Raw genomic sequence first — 15729 nt, 5'->3', positions numbered from 1 at the left:
GTGTGTGTGTGCGTGTGCGTGTGCGCGTGTGTGTGTGTGAGAGAGACATTTGTCATTGAGCTTTCTGAACTGAAAGCGTTCCCGACAAGCTATCAAAACCACGTCTTGTTCTTGTTCAGTTTTACATTTTCTCCGCGGCTGCATCGTGTCACACATCGACGGTATATCCGCTCTACGAGCTAACAACGTGCCTCACTGCATGTGACACCAGATTGTAGATTGGCTATTATGTTTGCCGCGTGACACCGGTATACACAACTATTGACTATTAAATCACCTTTCATTTATATTCATACATATATGACTATACACACGTCCAGGGAGATGAATGTCCAATCTTTGCAGAATAAAAAGTTGAGTTGGAAGGCTTGGTGGGAAGTTGACCTCAACTATTCTATGGATGCTTTAAAAAAAAGTCCTCACCGAAATGTGTCTCTCCCCCTAATATGCCTTACTATTGTTATGATTTGTGTTCAGCGACTGAAGCCTTGTTATGTTAACAGATACAGTCTTAGTAGGATATGACAACACAATATTATGTGTTCACTGCTGCCTGGTAATGTATATAGGCTACCCTACAGTAGCATTGTTCTGTATTATAGGCCCACTAACGAATACCAGACGACTCGCCCCTTTACCAACTCGCCCCCGCCCAAATATGTTAACCCATTCTGACCTGAGATCAGATTCATATGAGGTTTCCACTGGACTTACACTGGTCTGATTTAACCCATTCTGACCTGAGATCAGATTCTAAGAATGTCAGTCTTTCTTCGATTTTTCAAAAATAGCAGACCTACAAGCTCGTAGCGCGCCACTCGGTGGCGCGCTATGAGCTTGTAGATCTGCTATTTTTCAATAGCTAAAGCATAACATAGTGCTAACACCAAAACGGGTTCCCGTACAGAATGGGTTAACGTAGTCATCAGTTATAATTTAGTATTGTATATAGTAGTCGATCTCTATACTCTGTAAAAAAAATCAAGGAAGAATATCATGAGACAAAGACGGTGTCTGTTTAATTAAGTTAGCAGTTAATTTGGTTTTATTAAACATTTCTTCCATGTATAGCCCATGTTTTGTAATGGCATCAACATGCTATATTATGCCCGTGGATATACAGAGTGAACTTAACAATGATGCATTAATATGATAATACCTTTTTATAATAACCACCAACATGAATTGTGTTTGTTATTTTTCAGCTATAGTTCGAGTACAGAGGGGCGAGATGGAAAAGGGGCGACCGTACCTGTTACCGTACTAACAATAACATGTACACAGTTCTGTGCATGCACACAGTTCTGATGGCAAACAATATTTTGTAATTCCCAATCTTGGGACTTGAGTTATAAGAGCCATCGGTATACATTTATTTATCTAGGCCTATTTATTTATTTATTCTTGACTTCCTCCCCCTCCCCCCCAAAAAATAAATAAATTGATCTCACTCATTAGAATATAAAAAAAGTATCCCAAACTTACTGAGACCGTGGTTGCTCTTGTTCATTTAATATTTCACAGATTGTTCTGTTAGTAAGTCATAATTTTGCACCACCGAGTAGAGTAGAGGTAGTTTAGGCTACCGCTAGTCTGAAAGGACCGTTGGGGGGGTTCTTTATGTTAGGAGTGGTACTGTTACTGTAGAATAGCAGTGGTTCCCAAAGTGGGGTCCGGGGACCTCCAGGGGTCCTTGAGGGAGCTCCAGGGGGTCCTCAGCTAAAAGATAGTTACTGTAGGTATACCACATGGACCCTTATGGGCCTGTAACTCTGAGAGTGTGCAAATGGAACCAAATGGACCCTGAGTCCCTGACGGGTTCGTTTGGTTCCATTTGTACAATGTTAAATTGACATTGATTTTACAATATGAATTGGGGGTCCCAGAGATAGAAATGCCATTAAATGGGGGTACGTAGACTAATGCATGTCAACAGTCCTTCCTTCAAATTAAACATGGTTGAGAATCACTGCTGAGCTGTAAAAATCTTCTCTTATGGGGGTCCCTGGCATATCTCTTCAAATGGGGGGTCCGCAGTCTAATAAAGTGTCAATTTGGGGGTCCTTGACATGAAAAGGTTTGGGAACCACTGAGAAACAATCACATGAAGGTGGCAGTCTTGACTTACAGCATTACATGAAGTATTTTGTATTCTGGAAAAGAAAATGTGTTTACCCAAACTTTAAATTTTGCAATAATAAAGACTTCTTGGAAAGAATGCGTGTATTTCAATAGCCAGATAAATCGATTGAGGTATAGATCAGGGCACTACTTAAAGTTTCCACAAGGAGGAGACAAAGACCTCGTCATAATGTTCATTCGTCTTTCCTGATCCCATAGTCAAAATGATTGACACACTTCAAATAAGCACGCAGTTATTATACTGTTCATTTCAAAACATTTAGTAGTGGTAAAACACAAACATTTAATACTGTTGAGTTACTTTTAATTTAATGAGTATTGGCACTTCTTAATGCTTTACAAAGGCTACTTATACTTCACTAGGCCTACATCTCAGAGGCAAATGTACGTTTTACTCCACTATTTGACAGCTTTACTAGTTCACATTTAGGTTAATTTAACAACCAAAACAAATTACAGTATGCCGCTACAATCCAACAATAGGCTGTAGCTATAGGCTATGGCTATTATAGTTGTCTGTCTGTCTGTCTGTCTGTCTGTCTGTCTGTCTGTCTGTCTGTCTGTCTGTCCGTCCGTCCGTCAACAAATCGCTGGGCTCAGGCTGTACTGTCTGATTGAATCAAGGCTGTACTGTACTGTACTCAGTACAGTGAGTGAGAACCGAGCCGTGGCGTTGTAAAGGTTATCACGTTGTGAGTCATATTCATGCCAGCTGAGCTGAGAACGAGTCTAGACCTGTCCTCCCTCCAGTCCTCGCACAATATTAGGATTTATGAATACAATAAATGCAAGTAGCATCGCTGCAAGTAACATGCAGCGATATAGCAGCCATTATAACTCGCCTTATTCAAAATAGCTGACCAATAGGGTGAATTTGGTTCAGTTTAATCACTGCATCATGTATAGTCCGGGGACCCCCAGGGGTCCTTGAGGGAGTTCCAGGGGGTCCCCAGCTAAATGATATAGTTTGGAACCAAATGGACCCCTTTGGGTCTGTAACTCTGAGTGAGAGTGTACAAATGGAACCCGTTATGGTCCATATGGTTAAATTTGTACACTCTCAGAGTTACATTAACATTGATTTTACAATATAAATTGGGGGTCCCAGATCTTCTCTTATGGGGGTCCCTGGCATATATTTTTCAAATGGGGGTCCGCGGCGGGCTCATTAGTGTCAATGTGGGGGTCCTTGACATGAATAAGTTTGTGAACCACTGCTCTATGGAGGAGGAGAGGGGGAAAGGGGGAGGGGGTATATAAAGCATGAGGTCCCGCCCTCTCCCTATTCATTTCCATAGAGCTCTGAACGGTGGTCGGAATGGTTGTGTGCTACAATGCAAGGACCAGTAACGCTGCTGCGGACGGGAGGACCATATCTCCGGGTTTAAACGGCTAGCTGAGTCCTGCTGCAAGCTGGTGGTCGACACTGTTTTACGATCTGACGCCCCGCCGGGTCATTATCATTTAGAACTGTATGTTTTCCCCCTCACCATAGTGGGTCCGATCCTTGCGCGTAAACCGTCGGCTGTGCCCTGGTGGGTGGGTTGCATATCGACCGTATATCCACTCAGCCAAGTCTCCATATGGATTACAACGGCAAGACCATCATGGCTCCTCCGGTCCCGCCGCACAGTATTGTCCCCCTGCAGACCAAGCCGGGACAGCTGCCCCATGAGCGGGTTCTGAAGTGCGTTCTGCTCGGGGACGGGGCGGTGGGGAAGACCAGCCTGGTGGTCAGCTACACCACCAATGGCTATCCGACCAAATACGTCCCGACTGCATTTGACGACTTCTCAGGTATATTATAGGCTCTATGAAGTTTGCATACAGTGCAATTATGCTATTAATTCATAATTAATACATAATGCTGAACACCATTCAGTGTTTTCTAATATATAGGCTAGTATTCTTTATTGTTTCATTTGTTGTTATTAATATTGCTGCTTCAATGTTTATGATAGGCTATCTCCCAAAATCCATAATCTTGTCAGTCTTGTGTATAGGCTACTATAAGATATAGTATAAGATGTAACAATACTGTTGCATTGCACTGTTGCATTCTCAGCAATAGGCTACTGGCCTATTACATATGCCTGTCTTGCATATCCTGCATTAGAACAGATTTATCATTTATGATGTGCATGTGCGCCCACCCGATCTGCAGTATCTTTATACTAACATCATTCCACTTTTTCGTCACAGCTAAACCCCTTATCCCTAAACTGCTTTGCCTTTTTTTTTACTATACTTTTGAAACATTTTTGAATAGTTAAAATGGACAGTCTACAAGCTCACAACGTGTCAATGTAGATAGTTGAACTATTCAAAAATGTTTTACAAAATAGTAAAAAAAAAAAAAAAGGCAAAGTAGTTTAGGGATAAGGGGGTTTAGTGGTGACGAAAATGAAGCCCCAGATGTCTCTATGACAGACAGACTGTAATCAGATTTCGTCGAGATTCTTCGAGATTCATTGTGACACACGTTGTCATCGTGTTGGAGCCCAGTTTCCATTTGGCATCATTCCATTTTCCAAGTACTACTTTACAGAGAGAGAGAGAGAGAGAGAGAGGTGGAGGGAGGGGAGGTTGTTTAGAATGATCTGTCTTGACAACTGATGGAAAATCCCACAGATGGTCCTTTAGCTTTTATCACTGCTGGACTTCAGCCTTTACCTGAGTATAGGATTCAGGGAACTCTCTGCAAACAAGGCTAATCTGAGCCAAACGGCTCTACTGGCATGATGACTGAGCTATCTGATAACACAATGTTGTCATCAAAAGGACATTGAACGTCCAACAGTTAGGACACTTTATCAATGGAGGAGTCTTTCTGTGTTAAACAAGTGTGTTATTATGCACTGTTTACTTTACGAGATCAGTTAGACCTGGGGGAGTATAGACCTGTCAACAAGTAACCTACCTGTGTGTATTGAGTCTTTCTCAAACTGCTGACATTATATTGATGTCTCGTAAAACGGACAGTTTCATAGACCCCTAAAACATATTGACATATTCACTTCACTTGCACTTTGCACTTTTCTTTTCCTGTTTTTTGTCTTTTTCTTGCACTATAGATGTTTGTTTATGTCCTGTGTATGTAAGACTGAGAGTGCTCTGAGCAAAACAAATTCCATGTATGTATACTCTGTATCTATACAAATGACAAATAAACCTGAACCTGAACAATACAGTTAACAAAAAAAGAACAAAAACAACAAAACAAAACACAAAACATCATATCAATGTTCTATATTTATCTACTATTTTTGATCTATACAATTTTTTACATTTATTTATTGTACTATACAGTTTTTTTATTTCGTCATCCAATCCATTCCACAGCTTGAGCCCTCTGACCGATATGCACCTCTCTTTGATGTTTGTTCTAAGCATTTGTTTGTTTGAATATGGAAGTAGGTACATATAGTCCACGCATCGTCACGCCGGTGTAGTGCCCTTTGAAACAGGACACGTTTTGAGCTTTGCACAAATCTGCTATTGACGTGGTCGTCGACGCAGCACTGCACTGCCAAGTATATGTCAGGCATTAATCTCTCCCAATGGAACGTGACTTGTAGAGAGTGTCTCTTGTATAGGGTAGCTTTTTTTTGGATTGCACAACTTTGTCTATTGTCGCCGGGCCTTGACCTGCGAGCCCTCTTCTCCTCGGAGGCACAGCATCTGTTCCTGTGCCGCGACTCTGAGGCATAGCTTGTCTTCCTCCGGAGAGCCCGTCGGTCACAGAGAGGGATATTGTTTAGCATTTGGGGGCCCTCGCTGCTATAGTAGTGATGTCATTTCTCGGTGGTGCCGAGGGGAATCGGAGCCTTGCACTGGATGGAATCTTGATTTCTGGTCGTCGGTTATCCCATTTTGGGGCGGGATCGAACCCCATTATGTTGTGCTTTAGCTATTGAAAAATAGCAGATCCACAAGCTCATAGCGCGCCACCGAGTGGCGCGCTACGAGCTCGTAGGTCTGCTATTTTTGAAAAATCGAAGAACGACTGCCATAGAAACATAGCTTTTTCAGAAAACTGTCAGGATATAGAAGACATCTGATCTCAGGTCAAAATGGGTTATGCAACGCCACACGGGGTGGCACTTGGAGACGGGTATCTGAGAGGAGGGCTGACGCCACGGAGGGAGACGATGGGTGGACCAGGAAGAGACGATAGGTGGACCAGGGAGGGAGACGATACGTGGACCAGGGAGGGAGACGATAGGTGGACCAGGGAGGGAGACGATAGGTGGACCAGGGAGGGAGACGATGGGTGGACCAGGTAGGGAGACGATAGGTGGACCAGGGAGGGAGACGATGGGTGGACCAGGGAGGGAGACGATAGGTGGACCAGGGAGGGAGACGATACGTGGACAAGGCGTTTTGGTGCAGTCCAGACTCAAAGCAGTATCAGGTGTCTGGGATTTGGAAATCATTGTACAACGCCCCCCTCCACCCCCTCCCTTTCTCTCTCACTCTCTCATTTCTCAAAGCAAAGAGCTACTCTGATTCATGTGTCCTGCTGGATGAGTAGTTGTACTCTACTATGATTCCTGTGTCCTGCTGGATGAGTAGTTGTACTCTACTCTGATTCCTGTGTCCTGCTGGATGAGTAGTTCCAGCAGAGTCTTTGATCAGCCGCTGTGACCGACCGTGCACTCCAGGCACATAAACGCTTCCATGCGCGTCCGTCCGTCCGTCCGTCCGTCCGTCCGTCCGCGGTATCGCATTGTGTTCTCTCTTCTCTTTGAAGGAAAAGCGGCCCCCGTAAACCAAAACTCCCTGAGAGATGACTCATCCACTTTTCCAATCTGGAGGAGCTTATTGAAGGAGAGTTATTAAATAAACAACCCCCCCAACACACACACACACGCATAGCCCAACATTTGAACTCTCCGAGACCGAGTGGATTAAAACACCTTTTTTATCGAAAACTATACGGACCTCCGGGTTTCCGAACCTTCCCGGTGAATAATGGGACAGGTGGGGCAACCAGGAAAGCACCTTTAGATTTAGCATATTTTGTACATGTTCAGTGTTACTTTGAGGCAGGTGGTTTCGCTCCACCGCACCCCAAGGCCATAAGTCTTTGAACTGACACACACACACACACACACACACACACACACGGCTACCATGGCTCTGTCATGAGGGCAAGCAAGAGTGGAGCAAGCGGTGACAGTGAAGTGTTATGGTCTGAACTGTAACTAGCAGGGTGGGTGGGCGGTGGGGGGGGGGGCGTGGCAGCAGGCAGTCTCTGAGTTGAAAGGGAATGGGTTGGTAGGGGGTGGGTGTGTGTGTGTGTGTGTGTGTGTGTGTGTGTGTGTGTTAGAAGCTAGGTGGCTATAGGCACAATGTAACCGTAGCAGTATATTGTGACTCATACACCCTCTCTGTCTGTCTGTCCCTGTAGCGGTGGTTCAGGTGGACGGAAATCCAGTAAGACTGCAGCTGTGTGACACTGCAGGCCAGGTGAGCAAAGCATTACACACACACACACACACACACACGGTACTGTATGCGCGCGCACAAACGAGCATGCATGCACAGTGTCCCACATTCCCAGCATTGCACCATATTCCCCGTCTGCCTCTATACTGTACTGTACTGTACACACTGCTGTCACATGAACAGCACCATGCCTGCAGGCTCAATGAGGCCGAGCACCAATGGATTCACACAATGGACCTCCTCATTCCTCCACGGAGCCAGCGTGCGCGCGTTGCGTGTATATATACTGTATACGTACTTTATGACATTCTGGTGAGAGAGGCGTGTCTTCTGTTGTGGTCGTCTTGCTCTTGCATGTCGCCTCTCTGCTCTCCAGTTTCCCTCAAGACAATACACGCCCCCCCCCGGTGTCAAAGGGGAACTCTGTCGGTATTTAACGTGAATTCTAGTGTTCCCTTTTTAGTGGAGGGACATGTGAGAATCTGACTTCAACACATCCCACTGTCCCCAGTGCACTCTCTCTCTCTCTGTCACGAGCTTGCACTGGAAAGATCTACACGTAAAAACAGATGCATGCGTCAAAGCATGTCCCACTGGTCCGTGTTAGCTGTAGAACCCTGTCCCCTGGACCCTGTCCCATGTCCCACTGGTCCATGTCCCCTGGAGAAATGTCCCACTGGTCCATGTCCCCTGGTCCGTGTTAGCAGTGGGACCCTGTCCCCTGGACCCTGGACCCTGTCCCATGGACCCTGTCCCATGGACCCTGTCCCATGTCCCACTGGTCCGTGTTAGCAGTGGGACCCTGTCCCCTGGAGAATGTACACCCTCTAATAGACCTTGCTGCTAGTAATGTTTCTTCTGTCGTGCAGTGTACTGTTGACTATGTATCAGGGTGGGGTGGTCAGGGTGGTCTGCTTAGAGAAGATGGAGTACTGTTAGATGTCATTAAGACAATGGAAAATTATTTGTTCCCTTTGATTCAAACTCTTTCCGAGTGAATGGCGTATCGCAAAATGGCAGTATCGCAAAGCATCGTACTGTATTTGCCAAGTGTGAACTCGCACATTGTTTGGGACCTCTCGCAGAGAACAGGTTGTGAAACTGTGGTTTTTATTATTTATCTGCAGGCTATATGTGTGGTGGTGGTTTCATAATCTCCCTTTGAATATAAAGCCCTGCCCTTTGGGAAGAATAATATGCTTTTATTATTAGCCAGAGGCACGTACGTACTCTGCCGTGGCTCTGCCAGCTCCACGAAAGAAAACAAACAAAAGTTGAACTCTTATTACAACATCGTGTTTTTAAACCGTGGTGGTACCTGAGGTCGCTATAGTTCACGGCCCGCTGCAAGGATATACTTACACTTTACAGAACCTCTATTTAACCCCTCTCTCTCTCTCACACACACACACACACACACACACACACACACACACACACACACACACACACACACACACACACACACACTCTCTCTCTCTTTCACTCCCCCACCCCACACACACACACTTAGGGAAGGGGCTGCCACACGTACAACTACCTGCACACACACACATCTATCTCGCAGCCTCTCCCACAGATAGGCAAGCTGAGGCAAACATGGGCAGATCAAAGTCGGCAAACACTCACAGCACTGATGCACTTTCCAAAGAGAGGTGAACTAGTTCCAGAACATTTGGGGTGTGCCAGGAACACAGAGAGAGGGAGAGAGAGAGAGAGAGAGAGAGAGACAAAGACAGAGAGAAAACGATAACAGCTGCCGCCATAGCAGATAAACAAAGTTGCTCCACACTCACTCGGAGGTTGATCTGTGTGTGTGTGTGTGTGTGTGTGTGTGTGTGTGTGTGTGTGTGTGTGTGTGTGTGTATAGTTACTCTGCATGGAGACCCACGTCATCACACTGACTGCAAGAAGGCAGAGTTTACACAACCCTGTGGACGAGGCTACATTAATTACGTTTAAAAGCTATAGTGTCCCATTTATTTAACCCATTTTGACCTGAGATCAGATTCTAAAAGTATAACATAATGCTAACATCAAAGGTGTTTACCAAAATGGGTTAAAAGCTATAGTGTCCCATTTATGAGCTGCCCATTTAGGGATACATTTCATAGAACTCATAATTATAGAACTGTCCAAAGGGAGATTTAGGAAACGATATCCGGCCTGAGAGGAGAGGGTTAAAAGAAAGAACACAAAGCAAGCAAGACTTCTGTCAAGTTTCTTCTGGCCCTTAATCTGTGTACTCAAGGCCACTGCTAGCCAAAACAGAGTCATATTATAGGAGATTAGTGTGGTATAAAAGAAAGGGGGGGCTCATGTACTGTGTATACAATGGCTCCATACAAACAGTTTGGTATAGAAAGTTCATTGGCTCACTTCCCCTTTTTAATATGGCACCCCACCCCCCAAGTGATTATACCTGAAAGGGTTCAGGCCACTCTGCTTTAGATAGAGAGGTGGAATTAAAATAATATATCACAAAGTTTAAGAGTTTTGGAGATAGACCACATTGAGCTACGTAGACCACATTATTATTGTTTTTCTTCTCGTAAGTCAACATGCGGACACTTGGTTGGCTCACTTGGCTTAGCAAACACATATGTGACTAATTTTTTTTCCCCCCGTTTTTTCATGTGATATGAAAGCAGGGAATCATAGCTTCAAATTGACATATTTATTGGTTGTTCAGTTTGACCCGCCAGTTTTGGAGATGTACTACAGTAATGGGCTTATAGAGTAATGTCTTGCAGAGAAACAGCGAGTTGAGAAAACAGGCTTGAAAGGTTCACTAGCTATACTTACATAGTTGAGCATTTATTTCATATTTACATGTTGATATGACACTTATTTCAGACATGCTCTAGTATGTGAAGAGTCTGCCTGCGCTTACTTAACTCATTTAAAAAAATGTTTTTCTCCTCTGGTGAAAAGCTGGAGTTTGCGTGATGGCAGGCTCTCAGGCAAATCTGGTCACATTTTATTCACAAGCGAGTTCATGTCCCGTGTTTAGACGACATCTCTCATCCAGTCACTCAGTCTGTTACACATCTGTGAATGCGCTATGCTGTATGTAATGTCTCTATACTGTATGTAATGTCTCCTGCAAGCCATTTCCTCGCTCCACTTATCAATCCTCACTCACGCGACTAACACATCATTCTTCATACATCCATTGTTGCGACAGAGCCAACATGTCCGACCTCACCACATCGCTCACCGTCTCTTCCCCTTTCTTTGCTCTCTCTCTCTCTCTCTCCGCCTCCAGGACGAGTTCGACAAGCTGCGCCACTTCTGCTACAGCCGCACGGACGCCCTGCTGCTCTGCTTCAGCGTGGTCAGCCCCGCCTCCTTCCAGAACGTCTGGGAGAAGTGGGTGCCCGAGATCCGCCGGCGCTGCCCGCTGACGCCCGTCCTGCTGGTGGGCACGCAGTGCGACCTGCGGCAGGACGTCAAGGTGCTCATCGAGCTGGCGCGGCGGCGGGAGCGGCCCGTGGCCGAGGAGGACGCGCGGACGCTGGCGGAGAAGGTGGGCGCCGTGACGTACGTGGAGTGCTCGGCGCTGACGCAGAAGAACCTGAAGGAGGTGTTCGACGCCGCCATCGCCGTGGGCCTGCGGCACTCGGACAAGCGGGCGCGGCGGGAGCGCAAGGTCCGCAGCACGGCGGACAAGATGAGGATGCTCTCCAAGTCCTGGTGGAAGAAGTATGTCTGCGTGCAGTAGAGGAACACGGGAAGGGAACCTTTAAAAACATGTTTAAAAACATATGTCTGCGTGCAGTAGAGGAACACGGGAAGGGAACCTTTAAAACATGTCTAAAACATGTTTAAAAACATATGTCTGCGTGCAGTAGAGGAACACGGGAAGGGAACCTTTAAAAACATGTCTAAAACATGTTTAAAAACATATGTCTGCGTGCAGTAGAGGAACACGGGAAGGGAACCTTTAAAAACATGTCTAAAACATGTTTAAAAACATATGTCTGCGTGCAGTAGAAGAACACGGGAAGGGAACCTTTAAAAACATGTCTAAAACATGTTTAAAAACATATGTCTGCGTGCAGTAGAGGAACACGGGAAGGGAACCTTTCATAACATTGGTTATGTCCCATAACATCCCATACATGGATAACTATGATAGTTATGGAGGTAACTCTCAGGTCGACAGAGTTACAGAATGGCCTCTATATTCACACGGAATAACACTTCCTGCTTCCGGGGCCTATATACGGACGATACTAATTAAGCCTTTTTTTTCCCCCGTGTACAGTGGGGGTTCTCAAACTTTTTTAATTTCAAGGACCCCCAGAGCTCTTGAGAGCGTACAAATGGAACCAAATGGACCCGTCGTGTAGCAGAGTGTTTCCAGTGAGCCAACATGCACAACAGCAGCACCCTGACCAGAATGGAACAGAGCCTTCATTAGTATCATCTAATAGTAACACCTGTGAAGGAAGTAGGGAGGGTGCCCGAGTTCTTTCCAAGATGGCGTGTGTCTGCACAGAGCCCATTGTAAGGGTCCTGACTGAGTGTGCCTGGACCCTGGACCCCCGCCTTGAGAACCACTGCTTTAAAAACGAGAAAGAATAAAAAAGACTGGAGCTGCTATGCCGTTCAGTGGACTCTAGTTCTGTGTAAGCCAGACAATCAGAGATCTGTGTCTACTGATCCTCTGGTGTGTGTGTGTGTGTGTGTGTGTGTGTGTGTGTGTGTGTGTGTGTGTGTGTGTGTGTGTGTGTGTGTGTGTGTGTGTGTGTGTGTGTATGGGCTACAGCAGCCACTGACAAACCTCCCCATCTCTGGGCGATCTCTGGTCGTCTGGCTAGGCCAGACTCAACGAGGCTCTGTCTGTCAGCAAGACGGATGTCAGTCTGCATTTTCATGTTCGAACACATCAACTCTTATATTTCGGGGGGGGGGGGGGGGGGTTACGTGAAATGACTTTGAACTAGCGGAGCAATAATTGCGCAGAGGCACATCCGTACAACATGCCTGTCTAGACTGTCACTGTAATGACGGAGAGAACAATGCTCGAACCCGTCGCCTGATTCATACAGTACGTGATCGTCGGCGCGTTCAGAGAAAAGCGCTGGAATAAATCAAAGTTTATATCAGCAAAGTAAGCTGGACTTCTTCTCCCAAATGAACATATTGTGAAGTGAGGTTTTTAAACTGTGACGTCGTCGTGTACTGACGGTATATACGACTATACGCCACCTCACATGGATCTGCCAAAAATGAGACTCTTCTTCTTTTTTAACAAACTGTCAAGTATGATGTGCTCTATACTGTAAATTCCAATCGTGAACGGAATCAAAACATGGAATTACCACATTTAGCTTGGAGGTTTGAAACCAACTGCCCAATTGATTTAAATCGAAACCAGTAATGCACCTTTTGTTGCCTAAAATCACACGCATTTTACTAAAGTAATTTCTTTCCCATTTCTTTTACCGTTTGAATGGGAAATGTATGAGATTTGAACTTCTTCATCTCTGTGAAGCGTATTATAGACATGGATTACGTCATACTCTGCGGGATCCATCTGGCTCTGGTTTTATATTTCATTTCATAATGTGAACCGGTTGTCTGCTCTGGCCACGGTCCCATGGCCATCAAGACCAGCTTTAATTCCACTGAGTGTATTTAACCCATTCAGACCCGAGACCACACATCAGCGGTGCTCAAAACCTTTTCATGTCAAGGACCTACTACAGAGTTATATCTGCATTAGGCCCGTGTGGACCCCCCCCATCTGAAGATGTGTTGAGGTCCAACAGACCTCAACCACCAGAAGCAAAGATATGAGTTGAAAACATTCGCTAGTGTGAAAGAATATAATTATATTAAAAAAAGATTTGCACTCGCGATCTTTCAAAACTAGCACTCGTAGATCTGCAGCTAAAGTACAAAAAAGAAAAAAAGTTTAAAGTTAGTTCAACGCTGACGTGACACAGACGCGTCCTCGGGGTCTGAACGGGTTAACACGGCACACGGAGCAGAGCCACATGTGTCACAGGGTTGTGGAATCTGTCTGTACGACGTCAGCTCAATTCAGGGACCCAAAGCACCGCTTCCCAAACAGTGGGTCGGTTGGGGAACCTGGGGGAACCTGCACTGATCTAAACCATGCATCCTCCTGTAAGAAACCAAAAATTATCCCCCTTTTATTAATGTTTATTATCAACTTAAGCCCTTTATTTTTTTCTTCTTCAAAAACTGCCAAACAACATTTCAAACGAATTTCACATTTTAATTTCTAAAAAAATAACCGATCTACAAGCTTGTACGGGCTTGTGAAATCGGCTTATTTGTTTTTGGTTGCCCATGCAGCCCTCTCATTTGGACAGTAACCTTTATCTGGGCTGTTGAGCTACAGAAAAACTCCAGCAGGTGTTTCGGAACCCTCGTGTCGTCGGTGTGTAGCTGAGGTCAAATTGCCAAAGAGACTTTAATGTTTGCTTCTTATTTTTCAGAAGCCGTCTCTTAGTTCTCTTGTCTATTTATCTGTTCCTTTCGAACCATTAACTGCACACACACACACACACACACACACACACACACACACACAGCCTTTGATCAACAACAAATATAAGAAATATTGTATGCCATTATGTATGTTACATAGTAATCATTTGATGTTTGTAATGTCATCAGGGTAAATGTGTATATAAATATAAATATAAATATATATATATATATATATATATAAAGAGAGAGAGAGAGAGAAGTGAATGTTCACTGGTTGTTAATGGTACTGAATGAAAACGTATGAATCTTTCAGTTGGTAAATAATGCCCAATTTATGCGCCGTCGTCGTATGTCGTTGTCGCATGCCGGTCTACAAGCTCACGTGCTGTGAGCTTGTATGTACATCTACTATGTTCGAGGTACTGTGAGCTTGTAGATCCGCTATGTTCGAGGTGCGACAGCGTCGACGGAGAACAAATTGTGCTTTATATTGTTGTGTGAAAGCGACAAAGTACAAAATAATAAAAAAAAGTGACATTTTGAAAACTCGTGCAGCTGTGTCAGCTTTGTGCCTTCGTTGATCTCTGCTATCTGGGCTACGTTGCAGCGAGTGTGACGGATAGGGATATGGATAACGAGCACCTTATCGATCTGGGTTCTTATCGAGCCGGGTTCTTATCGAGCCGGGTTCTTATCGAGCCCACTATCGAGCATTTTCTATTGTTTTCTGGAAAGACGTGAGAAGACAATACATTCTGAACAGAACCAGTATCTTTTACTATAAGGGCCTTCAAATACAGTACTTTTATAACAGACGGAAGGCAATTCATCGGGTGCAGTACTTAGTTTAGACAGTTTTTGGTTTAGACATTGTCATTGGTTAGACCAGTCAGTAGTCCTACAACTACAACCTATCTCAAACCCTCACCCTAACCCTAACCTCCCACGGGGCAGCACACCTAAACCTAACCTTAACCCATGTCTAACCAATGACTAGTCTAAACTAAGTATGCACCCCAATTCATCTTTTTACCAACAAAACAATATTAAAGAAACTGTTAACTGGTTAATATGTATTATACCGTCACTTTAAAAGCGAAAAATGGTTCCCCAGGCAGCACTGGTTAATTGGCAGACCATGGATTCACATTTAGACCGCCTTGTTTGTGCCAGCATGTTTGATTATATTTATTTCGTGATCGCCTCTTGTCTTGATTGTTTAAACATGACGTCATGGGCCGCTACATGCTCAATAACAGGCTTGATAAGCCCAAAGCTTATTGATAACGAGTAGCCTACTCAATAAACTGGTTATCTGGGGTTTTTTCCGGGGATATCGGTTATCCAGCTCCATCCCTAGTGACGAATTGAAATGACTGACAGAACTTGCCGTTCCATTGACATGGGAGTTGTGCTGCTCAGGTGCTTACCATAGTTTAGTTTCATTGACATGGGAGTTGTACTGCTCAGGTGCTTACCGTAGTTTAGTTTCTATGTACTGTACTGTAGGCCGCAGGTCATTTCCATCTGAATGCAAACACATTGAGCAAACTCAAACTGCATAAATATGGCTCCTTTCCTTTTTGGAGCTGGTTTGGGTGATATATTGCGCACACGGAAACAGCCATTGCTCTCTGAGCACGTTGCATCTAAGCCAGGCCAATC

The 15729-nt window shown here is 44.8% G+C and overlaps 1 protein-coding gene across 2 annotated transcripts; it reads left to right on the top strand.

Moving 5' to 3' along the window:
* Positions 1–3446: 3446 nt before the first annotated feature.
* Positions 3447–14586, top strand: rhoub (ras homolog family member Ub). 2 transcript variants are annotated; one of them, XR_013964574.1, is made up of 4 exons: positions 3447–3939; positions 7556–7614; positions 10862–12276; positions 12368–12415. XR_013964574.1 is itself a non-coding variant. In XM_080771647.1 (3 exons), the coding sequence occupies exons 1-3, from the start codon at positions 3726–3728 to the stop codon at positions 11315–11317; spliced, it is 729 nt and encodes a 242-aa protein (XP_080627773.1). In that variant the 5' UTR covers positions 3447–3725; the 3' UTR covers positions 11318–14586. The 2 variants fall into 2 exon arrangements, 1 of the variants encoding a protein (XP_080627773.1); XM_080771647.1 differs by having other exon boundaries at positions 10862–14586.
* The last annotated feature ends 1143 nt before the right edge of the window (positions 14587–15729 follow it).

Source organism: Protomyctophum bolini, assembly GCF_963924005.1.
Source record: "Protomyctophum bolini genome assembly, chromosome: 9".
NCBI lineage: Eukaryota > Metazoa > Chordata > Actinopteri > Myctophiformes > Myctophidae > Protomyctophum > Protomyctophum bolini.
This window is presented reverse-complemented; position numbering and strand designations above follow the sequence as displayed.